At 36.8% G+C, this 13,773-nt stretch overlaps 1 protein-coding gene across 12 annotated transcripts in view; it reads left to right on the plus strand.

Annotated features, from left to right (window-relative positions):
- Nucleotides 1-13,773, plus strand: part of NBEAL1 (neurobeachin like 1) — a 203,456-nt gene that overhangs the window by 68,239 nt on the left and 121,444 nt on the right. For all 12 annotated transcript variants that reach the window (XR_011428354.1, XM_023622418.2, XM_023622419.2 and 9 more), the window contains 2 exons: nt 4,531-4,622; nt 9,262-9,423. Coding sequence is in view for 11 of the 12 variants with exons in the window: in XM_023622418.2 (XP_023478186.1) it covers nt 4,531-4,622; nt 9,262-9,423 (254 nt within the window). In the remaining variant the exon portion in view is untranslated. The remainder of the gene's footprint in view (nt 1-4,530; nt 4,623-9,261; nt 9,424-13,773) is intronic.

The raw sequence follows: 13,773 nt of genomic DNA on the forward strand, positions 1-13,773 counted from the left end.
CATTGTATTGCTCATTTTCTGGTTCTTCTCCATTTCTCTTGTTTCTTGTCCCGTGTATTTTGGACTACCAATTCAGTTTGGAGTTCTCTATGCTGGTTTTGTTAGTTTTCTCTTTATCTGTCATTTGTGTCTCTGTTCTGGTTATTTGTTTAGTGAGTACCATGAGGTTTGTATAAAACATCTGGTAGATGAGATAGTCCATTTCCTGATAGGCTCTTATTTCCTTAGAGTAAGCCGATGTCATCCTCTTCCCCTTCTAAGTTATTATTGTCAAAACTTATTCCATCTTGTGAGCTTTTGGTAAAATGAGAGGATAATATGTTTTTTTGATGTGTTCCTTTGCTTTATCTTTAATGTTATAATTAAGTGTTTGCTAATCTGTTCTTATTGAGAGCTGCAATTTTCTAATTTTTTATACCTATTTATCTCCTTGCTCAAGGTGATTGAAACCCTTCCTTTTTTTCCCCCACGTATAGGGGCCTTCTTGATCATTTATTCTGTGAGAGGGGGGATTCTCATGGCAAAGAACTCTCTTAGTTTTTGTTTATCGGGGAACATTTTTATTTCTCCCTCATATCTGAAAGATGTTTTTGCTGGATAAGAGTATTCTTGGCTGAAAGTTTTTGTCTTTCAGAATTTTGAATATATCATTCCACTCTCTCCTAGCTTGTAAGGTTTCTGCTGAGAAATCCACTGAAAGCCTGATGGGGTTCTCTTGAAAGTTATTTTCTTCTGCCTTGCTGCCCTTAGTATTTTTTGTTTGTCATAGACTTTTGCCAGCTTTTCTACTATATGCCTTGGAGAAGGTCTTTTTACATTGATATAATTAGGAGATCTGTTATCTTCTTTCACTTTTATTTCCAGCTACCTTCCCAGGTTTGGGAAGTTCTCAGCTATTATTTCTTTGAACAAGCTCTCTGCTCCTTTCTCCTTCTCTTCTCCCTCTGGAATACCTATAATCCTTATGTTGCATTTCCTAATTGAGTCAGATATTTCTTGGAGAATTTCACCATGTCTTTTTAGTCTTAGTTCTCTCTCCTCCTCCATCTGAAGCATTTCTGTATTTCTGTCTTCCAGACTGCTCATTCTCTCCTCCATAATATCAGCTCTGTTATTCAGAGAGTCCAGATTTTTCTTTATCTTATTGATTGTATTTTTCATCTCTAACATTTCTGATTGGTTTTCCTTCATAGTTTTAATCTCTTGTGAAGAAGTTCCTGATTTCATTGTGAAGAAGTTCCTGATTTCCTTGAACTGTCTTATCTGTATATTCTGGTAACCTGTTGAGATTTTTTATGATAGCTATTTTGAATTGTCTGTCATTTAGATTATAAATTTCTCTGCCTTCAGGATTGATTTCTGGGTGCTTGTCATTTTTCTTCTAGTCTGGAGGATTCATATATTTTTTCATACTGTTTGATGGTGTAATTTATGTGTCCACATCATTATAGTATCTGGTTGCAGCTGCCGCCTGCCACCACTGGTTGGGGGTCTAGAGGTGTGTATGCTGAGCCCACCGTCATCCCGGCTTGCTCACTCACAGCTGCTGCTTTTCTATCGTATGCATGCATGCTCTGGCCAACTGACTGAGCTGGAGTCCTGGGTGGGAGAAGGGGCACTTTTCTTTCACCTGTGCTATCCTGGGGGTGTTCTTGCTTTGCCCTTGCTATCTCCTCTTCTGGGGTGCTTGCTTGATGAAGACACCCCCACAATAGCTTAGCCATCTCTGTGTAGTGTTCCTGTGGGCTGTGAGGGAACTTGGAGAACAGAGGTGTTCCTGCAGAGGGCCGCCCCTCCCCTCTCCTCTCAGAACTGCCCTTGGTCCCACCCCCAGGGTCTCCTCTGTTCAGAGGGTGGTGGGGGAGATCCTCTTACCTCTTTCTACTTCCCCAGTGGGTCCAGCACCTCTGCCCTCAGACATATGACTGTGTGGGTCTCTCAGACATCTTTTGTGTTGTGTGAATTCCCTCTGTTGGTATATGAATGTCCTTTTCATTGTATCTTAGTAGGGAGAGTCTAAGGGAAGAGCTTGCTCCACCATGATGCTGATGTCACTCAAAGAATCATAGTATTTTTCAAGTCTGCTTTGAGGTGTAATTTATAGACCATAAAATGCACAGAATTTAAGTATCAAATTTGATGAGTTTAAGACCAAGCCAACATTTATGTAACTATTGCCCTAATCAAAAAATAGAAAATTTCTATCACCTGGGAAAGTTCCCTTTGTGCCCGTTTGTAGTCAGTCCTCCTAAAGACAGCCATTGATCTAATTTCTGTCGTCATAGCCTGCTCTAGAACTTTGTAGAAATGAAATCATACAGTGTATATGCTTTAGTGCCTGACATCATTTGATCAACATGTTTTCGATATTTCTGTTTGTTGTTGTATCAATAGTTCATTGTTATTGTAGAATGGCATTCCATTGTGTGCATATACCACAATTTGTTTATCACTTAACCTGTTGGGGAAGTTTGGGTTGTTTCCAGCTTTTGGCTGTCAAAAATAAGTGTTCTATGAACACTTTTTTACAAGTGTTTTTGTGGATATATCTTTCACTTCTTTCAAGAGGAATGGCTCAGCCATGTGGTAAATCTATGTTTAACTTTAAAGGAAACTGCCAAATTGTTTTCCAAGTGATTATACCATTTCATACTCCCACCAGAAATGTGAATTCCAGTTACTGCACATCTTTACCAACACTTGGTATAGTCAGTCTTTTTAATTTTAGCCATTCTAGTGAGTGTGTATGGTATTCCATTTGAGTTTAGTTTTCATTTCCCTGGATAACCAATGATGTTGAGCATACTTTTGTATGCTGTTTGGCCATTCGTATGTCCCCTTTTTTGAAGTGTGTGACCCTTTTCCCTATTTTTCAATTGAGTTGTTATACTTTTGGTGTTGATTTATCGGAATTCTTTATACCTTCTTGGTACAAGTCCTTTGTCAGATGTATGTACTAAGAATATTTTCAGTTTGTATATGGCTTCCCTTTTCATTTCCTTTTTAATTTTTTAATTATTTTTTTAATTATGGTAAAATATACATAACATTTACGATTTTAACTATTTTTCTTCACACATCATTTTACTGATTTCGTTTACTTGTCTGTGTTTCCTTTTAGCTCATTGAGCATTTTTAAGACAGCCATTTTAAATTCCTTGTCATTTAATTCAAAGATGTTTGTGTTTTTAGGGTCAGTTTCTGGAGATCACTTTAACCATATTTAGGTATACGGTTCAGTGACATTAACAAACTCAGATTCCTTTGCAAACATTACTCTGACATTCCATGTGTACTTAAGACAAATGTGTCTTTTGTTGTTGGTACACTTTCATTTTCTTAATGGTGTCTTTTGGTGAGTAGATGTTTTCATTTTGATTAAGACCAATTATTAATTTTTCTTTCTGTGGCTTGTGATTTTTGTGTCCTAGCTAAGAAATCTTTACCCCAAGGTTGCAAAAGTTCTCCCATATTTTCTTTTAGAAGATTTTACTTTTATTGTTTAGGTTAATGATCCATCTCTGATTTGAGTTTATTTGTGCATTTTCTATTTCTTTTTTTTTTTAAGATTTAAAAAATTTTTTCCGTTTTCTCCCCAAAGCCCATGGTACATAGTTGTATAATTTTAGTTGGGTCCTTCTAATTGTGGCATGTGGGACACCGCTTCAGCATGACCTGACGAGCAGTGCCATGTCTGCTCACAGGATCCGAACCAGTGAAGCCCTGGGTCACCAAAGCAGAGCATGTGAACTCAACCACTCAGCCGTGGGACCAGCCCCTCTATTTCTTATTAATTCATTGAACAAATATTTATTGACTACCTGGTCAGTGCTGGGCACCGTTTTAGGCACTTGGTATCCAGTTGTAAACAAAAAGAAATCAGTCATGGTGGGCCATTATATAGGCCCTGCACCTGTAAAGCCTATATTCTAGGGGAAATGACAGAAAATAAATTCATAAATAAGCAAATTTATAGAGTAGTTAGAAGGTGAGAAAGAAACATGAGGTGAGGCAACCAAATTGAGTAAGGTAACAGTTTGTAAGGTTTGCAGTTTTAAGATAGGGTGGTAAAATTATGCTTCATTGAGAATATATCATTTAAAGAATAACTTGAAGAAGGTGAGGGAGATAGCCAGCTATCTGGGGGAAGAATGTTCTGGGTAGAGAAAACAGCCATTGCAGAGGCCTTAAGGTGGGAGCATGGCTGGCATGTCCCAGTAGCAGCCAGAAGCCAGTGTAGTACAGGGTAAGAGTAGATAACATCACAGAGATAGGGAAAGGCAGATTGTTTAGAATCTTATAGGACATTGTTAAAACTGTAGCTCTTTGTGTGAGTGATATAGGAAGCCATTTAAGGGCACACTTTACTTAATACACATTTTAAAACAACATATATGTCTTTCTGAATATCAATTAGAGATTTCACATTGTTGCTTCTTTAGATTTACCAATTCATATCTGCTTAATAGGTGTGAAAGCATTTTTTTTTTGACAGGTATACTTAATATTATAATGGTTTTCTTATTTCAGAAAGATCCAGATTACCTGAAGCTGTGGTTGGACAATTTTGTTTCTAGCTATGAACAGTTCTTAGATGTTGACTTTGAAAAGCTGCCTACCAGGTATGTAGAAACACTTAATTTCTTACCCTTGGGTAAGTTTGCTAATTTTTGGCCAAAGATGTCACTGATGGCATATTACAAGGATGGCAGTTGTGTGACACACATGATACTCCTGTGTGACCCTGCTCTCATGGCAGACATTGCTAATTGATCACTCTTTCTTGCTGATACTAGACTTGGCTTCTAGAAGCCTCTTTGCTTTGGTGAGGCACTGGCAACTGGATGTCTTGCAATTTGCTTCAATTTTGACACTACACAAAGTTAGTGCCAGATCTCACAAGTTAAGGGCAAAGTCCTCCACAGGATTGCCCTCACTTCAGACACCATTTGCAAGTCTTGGGAGCCACCCACACTTCTGACCAACTGGCTATTAATTTGGGAGTTCTCACCACTCCTTCAGGTTCAATAATTTGCTAGAGTGTCTTGTAAAACTCACTGAAAATGCTATACTCATGATTATGGTTTTATTATATGGCATACATGTAGGACAGGGCCTGGAAGACTTCCAGGCTCTCTTTATGGAGTCAGGATGTGTTGCCCTCCCTGAATATCAATGTGTTCAAGTAAGGAAGCTCTTTGAGCTTTGGGTGTCCAGAGTTTTACTGGGTCTAATTACTTCATTGACCATGTGATTGAACTCAGTCTCCAGCTCCTCTCCCCTCCCAGAAAGTTGGGGGATGGGTCTGTCAGATGCGGCCAGTCCCTCTCTTGAAAGTATTTAAGGGCCCATCGTGAATCACTTCATTTGCCTAAAATTTCTTTGTTATACTACAGGGATGCAAATTGAAACTTAATTCTATTCCTGGCCTTAGAGTAGGGTCTTAGAAAACATCTTGGAGGAGGTGAAGTATTCAGAGTTTTAAAAATTAGATTTGAAAATCATAAAATGAGGGAAAAATTCAAATCTCATGGAAAAGTACAAGTGAAAGTACAAACCTTTTCTCCCATTCCTCTGCCCACCACCATTTCCCACTCTCAGAGTTCTCCCAGGCCCACTTCCCAGATAAATTTTTACTGTATTTTGAGCCATCTTGAAGACCTAGTAGTTCTTAGGTGAGAGAGGTTAGGTTGGCTGGGATAAAAAGCTGGAGAAATGAGGAGACGCTTTTAGCCGCAAAATCAACTCTATTTAGAGAGGTGTGTCGAGAGGGGCGAGAAGAAATGGGTGGTGGTTGATGATGAGAAAGAGTATCTGGAGAGTTAAAAATCTTCGAGGAGGACTGTCTGCCGTTCCGGCTGGAGGTAGGCAGTCGGAGGATAGGCGCAGGTGAGTTAGATCTGGAGAATGAAATAGGAGCCAGATCAGGAAATGCCATGCATGCTGATGGGCTTTGATATTTCTTAAGCAAGATACAAGGCTTTACTGAAAAATTTTCTGCGTAAGGGTGTCACGATCAAGTTTGTGTTTTAAGTCACTTTGGTGTGACATTGTAGAGGTTGCATTGGAAGGGGTTGAGACTGAAGGCAAGAAGCCCAGTTTAAGAGGTAATGTAATAATTCAGGGAAAAAATCATTAGAGCTTTGGAAGAAGGTATTGAATTTACAAAAGGATGTGGTTATGCTCAGAAAGCACTAGTGCTTTGTTATTTATAAATATGTTTCAGAGTACTTCCTCATTAGATTATTTGTAACAGATTTATAAAGGTTGAAAATCAGTATTAAATCTTGACCTCAAAATAAGATTACCACGGATTATTGATTTCTACTCATAAAAGAGTAAATTTTCGTAGTTTGTGCTTAGAAGTGCTTTATTTTAATAATTTATGGCTCACTTTAAGTCTTGAGCCTAAGGGTTTTATGGAGTCAGGATTTGGGCCTTTGAATGCTTGGGATTTCCTAAGATGCACTTGTTATCATCCGCACCTTGTAAATAACTCCTTTCTTGGGAGGTCATTTCTGAAAACATTTGTAGACTTATATTGCCACTATATTTAAAGTAAAATGAAGAATGAATGAAAGAGCAGTTCTTTATTGTGATTTAGTTGGTTTATTTCAAATTGTATTTCATATCTTTGTCAGAAAACTGAACCATGAATTTAGATTTTAGTAGTAGAAAACTTTAAATTTTTCACGTGAATGCTGTGTGCAAGCTGTATAAAACTAGTCTAGACACCTTAAACATAAGAAAGTCAAATTATCCTCATTTAGAGTAAACTGACTGTATAGAATTTCCAAGTTAGAGAATTCATAACAAGAATTGCTTTTACCAAAATTTAAAGCCTTGCAATTTAGGCTAGACTTCTTCCTTTGTTCGAGGGAGACAACAGTTGACAGCTGTTTACAGTAGACATTCAATACCCAAACAGAGGAGTGGGATGGATTTCTGGAGTTTGGGGAATTTCAGCAAAATGAGCTGAGAATTTTGGGTGGTAAAAGTCCTAGAGGTGGGAAAATGCTTCTAAATTCTTAAATCCTCATCACATTAGGAACATGGCCAAAAATTTCAACTTTGTCTGTACATCATGTCCTAACCAAGTCCCAGTTTTATAATGAGAATTAACAAAAAGAAAAAAATGTAGATTTCATTTTTAGAAGCTGATTTTTTTTCTGTCTAGTAAAATCAAAATCATTTTTAAATAGGGCCAGCCCTGGTGGCCTAATGGTTAAGGTTTGGTGCACTTTGCTTTGGCAGCCTGGGTTCAGTTCCTGGGCGCAGAACCACACCACTCATCTGTCAGTAGCCGTGCTGTGGTGGCGGCTCACATAGAAGAACTAGAAGGACTTACAATTAGAATATATAACTAAGTACTGGGGCTTTGGGGAGGGAAAAAAGAGAGGAAGATTGGCAACAGTTGTTAGCTCAGGGCAAATCTTTGCCAGCAAAAAAAAGAAGTGCAAATAGAGAATGGGACAACTGAGGACAAAAGGAACTACTCCTTTAAGTAACTAGCATTTAATATTGGGAAAGCTACTGTTTTCTTTCTTGTTGCCTTATGTTTTTGGAAAAGTAAGGGGAATAGTTTTAGCTTAGTCTTGAAAATCAGTTGTATTTAAGTCTATTTTGAGTTACTCTGTTTTTTCTAATCACCTCTTTTTAGCTCTTCAGCAGGAAAAAAATTATATATAAAAATGAGAATTTTTCTGGTACCATCTGTAAATAAGAGAGAATGAAAGAATCCAAAGCTGCAAGTGAAATGATGCCCACACTAAAATGAAATATGTATTTTTGTAACATGGCTATAGAATTTGGCAGTCTTGGTAATGTGCTTTGTGCTTCATTGTCTGTGTAATTTAATTAAAACCAGGTGTTTATTTTATAAAACACTCAATTTATGTTGAAGGGTGGTTCAGAAAGAGTCTCATAATATTTATCATATGTATTTATGTGACTACTCATGCTTCAAATTTTTCCATCCACAGTGAGTGAAACAGCCTTTTAGTCAGTGTAAAAATAGCAATAATACTTCATATTATCTGAAGAAGAGAGTATTATAAAGTATAATTGTCATTTAATCATAGGAGCTCTTCAGGGTGTTCCTCTGTGATTTGGGCATTTTTCTTAATAAAGATAAGGGAAATGAATATATAGTGGCTTATGAAGAGACTTTAGGCTTTAGTGATAGTATGTTTAAAACATATCACATTTTAGAGTTCTTTACGCATTTCAGTGATGAAAATGCACATCGACTTTCTTGCTTCTGAGCCCTGTGAAATAGGGCGGATGATATTACAATTTTATAGGTTAGGGAATTTCAGAGAATCAGTGAAGTGCTTCTTGTTACAGAGATGGAACTTACCATGAAGCTCTTCTAACTTTGAATCTCGGGGGTTTTTATTGTGAGAGACATACAAGAAGAGCCAGTCACTGCTGGTGTTGGCTTTTGCCCTTAAAGAACCATGTAGCTGGGGACGGCCCTGTGGCGTAGTCATTAAGTTTGCGCCCTCTGCTTTGGCACCCTGGGGTTTGGCAGATTTGGATCCTGGGCACAAAGCTACACACCACTCATCAAGCCATGCTGGGCCGCATCCCACATAGAAAACAGAGGAACTTTGACACAGATGTTAGCTCAGGGCCAATGTTCCTCACCAAAAAAAAAAGAACCATGTAGTCTTCTTACAGAGAAACCAGTTGTCACAAAATATTGATATATTCCTTTAAAAAAATCTTCTAGTGATACTCGTGCTTGCGGCTCTACATTCACCTCTTTATCTTTCTCCTTTCCTTTTGCTGGTTGTCTTCTCCCCCTTCCGATCACATGGTTTAGGGAGCCTATAGGTAGGTGAATATAGTTTATTTAGTAAAGCAGTTGACGGATATTAAACTAGTTATAGACCATTTTTATTTGCTAGTTATTTCTTTTAGAAATGGTATACACACATGTATATATTGTATTTCTAAGTAGAAAGTGAACTAATTTATATTCTAAATATTTTCTTTAAAAATGACACAGTTGACGATAAATAGCCTCTCTCTCTCTCTTCAGTAAGCCTCCTCTGAAGTAGACTAAGCACTCTGCTCTAATAATCTTCTAAAATGTCACTAATAATCTGATGGTGCCTTGCAGAGCAGAAGGCACAAAGTATCTGGAATAAAAGAGCTTCTTTAGGATTTGAGCTGAAAATGCAATTTCTTTAAAGTGCCAACGATTTTCTTCCTGTATTTAAACACCCTTCTTATTTTGTTCCCTTTGTATTGTAGGGTAGATGATGTGCCTCCAGGAATATCGCTGCTTCCTGATAATATTCTGCAGGTTCTGAGGATCCAGCTTCTGCAGTGTGTTCAGAAAATGGCAGATGGGTTAGAAGAACAACAACAAGCCTTGTCAATTTTGCTTGTCAAGTTCTTCATTATTCTTTGCAGGTATCTGTTACAAATTAAACTAGTTATCTGTTTTAGAAAATTATTACCAAAACAATAATGCATTTATTGATTATTAATGGTGTTTGTTGTTCTTATGAAGCTTTAAAGAATGAGTGTGCCTTTTGCAATAGGCTTGTGATTTATCATTATATTGGAAAGCCTTTTAGTTACTATATATAGTTATAGAGAGATTCGGCCAAGATAAGGAAAAAAAATTGTTTTAGAGTAAAGACAATGACAGGAGTTTTTTGTTGTTTTTTGTTTTTTTGTTTTTCGGTTATTTCGTTGAGGTCATAATAGTTTATAACATTGTATAATTTGGGGTATACATTATTGTGTATCAATTTCTATATGGACTTCATTGTGCTCACCACCAGTAGTCTAATTTTCGTCTGTCACTACGTATGTACCCCTTTACTCCTTTCACCCACACGCAAGCCCCTTCCCCTCTAGTAACCACTAATCTGTTCTCTTTATCTGTGTATTTGTTTATCTTCCACATGTGAGTGAAATCATTTAATATTTGTCTTTCTCTGTCTGGCTTATTTCGCTTAACATCATACCCTCAAGGACCATCCATGTTGTTGCAAATGGGACGATTTTGTCTTCTATTATGGCTGAGTAGTAGTCCATTATATATACCACATCTTTATCCCGTCATCAGTCAGTGAGCACTTGGGTTGCTTCTATTTCATGGCTATTGTGAATAGTGCTGCAGTGAACATAGGGGTGCATAAGTCTCTTTGAATTGTTGATTTCAAGTTCTTTAGATAAATACCCAGTAGTGGGATAGGTGTGTCATATGGTATTTCTATTTTTAATTTTTTGAGAAATCTCCATACTGTTTTCCATAGTGGCTGCACCAGTTTACAGTCCCACCAGCAGTGTGTGAAGGTTCCCTTTTTTCCACATCCTCTCCAACATTTGTTGTTTTTTGTCTTGGTGATTACAGCCATTCTGACGGTGTAAGGTGATAGCTCATTGTAGTTTTGATTTGCATTTCCCTGATGATTAGTGATGTGGAACATCTTTTCATGTGCCCATTGGCTGTCTGTATGTCTTCTTTGGAAAAATGTCTGTTTATATCCTCTGCCCATTTTTTGATTGGGTTGTTTGGTTTTTTTGTTGTTGACTCGTGTGAATTCTTTATATATTTTTGAGATTAACCGCTTGTTTGATATGTAATTTGCAAATATTTCTCCCATTTGGTGGGTTGTCTTTTCATTCTGTTCCTGGCTTCCTTTGCCTTGCAGAAGCTCTTTAGTCTGATGAAGTCCCAGTTGTTAATTTTTTCTTCAGTTTTGCCTTGCCCAGGTAGACTTGGTATTCAAAAAAATGCTGCTAAGCCCAATGTCAAATAGCGTAGTGCCTATATTTTCTTCTAGGAGTGTATGGTTTCAGGTCTTACATTCAAGTCTTTGATCCATTTTGAGTTAATTTTCATGTAGGGTGCAAGCTATTGGTCTGCTTTCATTCTTTTGCATGTGGCTGTCCAGTTTTCCCAACACTGTTTATTAAGAGACTTTCCTTTCTCCATTGTATGTTCTTAGCTTCTTTGTCAAAGATTAACTGTCCACAGGTGTGTGGTTTTATTTCTGGGCTTTCAATTCTGTTCCTTTGATCTGTGTGTCTGTTTTTGTGCCGGTACCATGCTGTTTTGATTATTATAGCTTTGTAGTATATTTTGAAGGTAGGGATTCTGATGCCTCTGGCTTTGTTCTTTTTTCTCAGGATTGTTTTGGCTGTTCGAGGTCTTTTGTTGCCCCATATGAATTTTAGGATTCTTTGTTCTATTTCCTTGAAGAATGTCATTGGGATTCTGATTGGGATTGCATTGAATCTGTATATTGTTTTAGGTAGTATGGACACTTTAACTATGTTTTTTTTTCCAACACGTGAGTGTAGAATCTTTCCATTTCTTTATGTCTTCTTCAGTTTCTCTCAATGTCTTATAGTTTTCAGTGTATAGGTCTTTCACCTCTTTGGTTAAGTTTATTCCTAGATATTTTATTCTTTTGGTTGTCAGGAGTTTTTACCTAACCAAGAATTTATTGCACTGGTATTTTCTGTATGGTTCTCACCTGTAAACGTATGTACATTTTTACTACTGTGCTTTATCATTTGTGAAATGTATTTTTCTGATCTTTCATTTTATAATTTTACCAAAGAAAGTATAATTATTCTACAGCTTATATTTTCCAAGTTTATAGATGATTACATCTGTGGTACTTAAATTTTGGTGTGCATCAGTATCAACTGGGAAGCTTAATAGAGATACAGAGCTTGAGCCTTACTTACGGAAGTTAAGATTCCAAAGAGCTCATGCATTTTGATTTTTCACAAATTTCACATTTATCTACATAAGAACCATTCGGTTAGGGGCATCGTGTGTCTCGTAAAATCTATCTTCTTTCTGGAAGCCATTCCCATAATACATACTGTTCGTTTTACAAATACTTTTATAATTAATTAGTAGACAAATAGGGACTTAATATACTCATTTACCTTTCACTTACTTTCTCTTTGCATTTGATTGCAGGAATCTTGGAAGGATTGAGCAATAATTGCTAAAACGTTTCTCCACATTTTGGGCTCTCCCAGAACCTTAGTCACATTTCTGATTTTATGCTCTTTCTCAACCTTAAAATTTAGAACAATAATATAAGGATTATAAGAGTTGAAGGAAAAGGGTTTACTGAGGTGGTAAGACATGAGTTTTCCTCTATAATGGTTGATTTGGTAGATTTTCTTCTGTTAACTACCTAGTACAATTTTACTGAAATCAGAAATTATATAGACAAGTAATTGTTTTAAGTCCAATATATTTAGCTCAACAATAGAGGGAAGCACTGGAATGTTCAACACTTTTTTTTAAGTAGGAGATAATCTCTGATGATAAATTTAATGTTCAATAGCTACCAATCACAGAACATGTTTCTATTTCCAGGGACTTTACTTTTTTTTTTTTAAGTTCCTTTTCAAAAATTTTAACACATTTTATGTTTTATGGCAGTTTGGTTTTACGTAAGAATTTTGGAAAAAGTATAGTTCCCACATGTTCCTTCTCGTCCCTCCACATTTCCCCCATTAACATCTTTCGTTAGGGTGGTTCATTTGTTAGAACTGATGAACTAGTGTTGATATGGTAGCTAAAGTCCATAGTGTACAGTAGAGTGCACTGTTTGTGTTGGACAGTTCTTTGGGTTTTGACAAATGCATACTGTCGTGTATCAACCATTACAGCATCCTACAGAATAGCTTCCCCACCCTAAAAATACCCTGTGCTCTATCTGTTCATTTCTCCCACCTCATGCCCCAACCTCTGGCAACCACTGATTTTTTTATTATGTCTATAATTTTGCTTTTTCTAGAATCTCATAGATGTGAAATCGCACAGTATGTACTGTTTTCAGACTGACTTCTTTCACTTGGCAATATACTTTTAAGGTTCTTCCACATCTTTTTGTGGCTTGATAGTGCATTTCTTTTTATCACTGAATAATAATACTCAATTTGTGGGTGTACTACAGTTTGTTTATTCGTTCACCCAATTAAGGACATCTTGGTTACTTCCAGCTTTTGGCAGTTGTCAATATGGCTGCTATAAACATTTGTGTGCAGATTTTTATGTGGGCATAAGTTTTCAACTTATTTGGGTAAACACCTAGGAGCATAATTGCTGGATCATATGGTAAGCCTGTGTCAGAAAGTGCCAAATTGTCTTCCAAAGTTGGCCGTACCATTTTGCATTCCCACCAGTAGTGAATGAGAGTTCCTCACTGGTATCTGGTGAGGTCATTGCTTTAGATTTTAGTCATTCTAATAGATGTGTAGTACTATCTCATTTTAATTTGCAGTTCCATAATGACATATGGTGTTCATTATCCTTTCATATGGTTATTTGCCATTGATATGTTCTTTGGGGAAGTATCTAGATTCTTTGCCATTTGTTAATTGGGTTGTTTTCTTATTGTTGAGTTCAAAGAGATCTTTGAATATTTTGAGATGCAATTCCTGTATCAGTTATGTGTTTTGCAAATATTTTCTTGTAGTTTGTGGCTTGTCTTTTCATTCTCTTACCGTGACTTTTGCAGAGCAGAAGTTTTTAATTTTAGAAGTCCAACTTTTCAATTTTTTTCTTTCATGGAGCACGCTTTTGGTTTTGTATCTAAAAAGCCATCAGCAAACCCAAAGTCAGTTGATTTTTGCCTACATTATCTTCTAGAAGTTTTAGGTTCCATCCCATCCCTTATAATATTGCTGTCATTCGCTTCGCTTATCCATAAGCTATAATCACCCAAAATATTGTTACTATTATTGTTTTGAACAAACTCTTATGTTAGATCTAAT

This window comes from Equus caballus, chromosome 18, assembly GCF_041296265.1.
Source record: "Equus caballus isolate H_3958 breed thoroughbred chromosome 18, TB-T2T, whole genome shotgun sequence".
Lineage (NCBI taxonomy): Eukaryota > Metazoa > Chordata > Mammalia > Perissodactyla > Equidae > Equus > Equus caballus.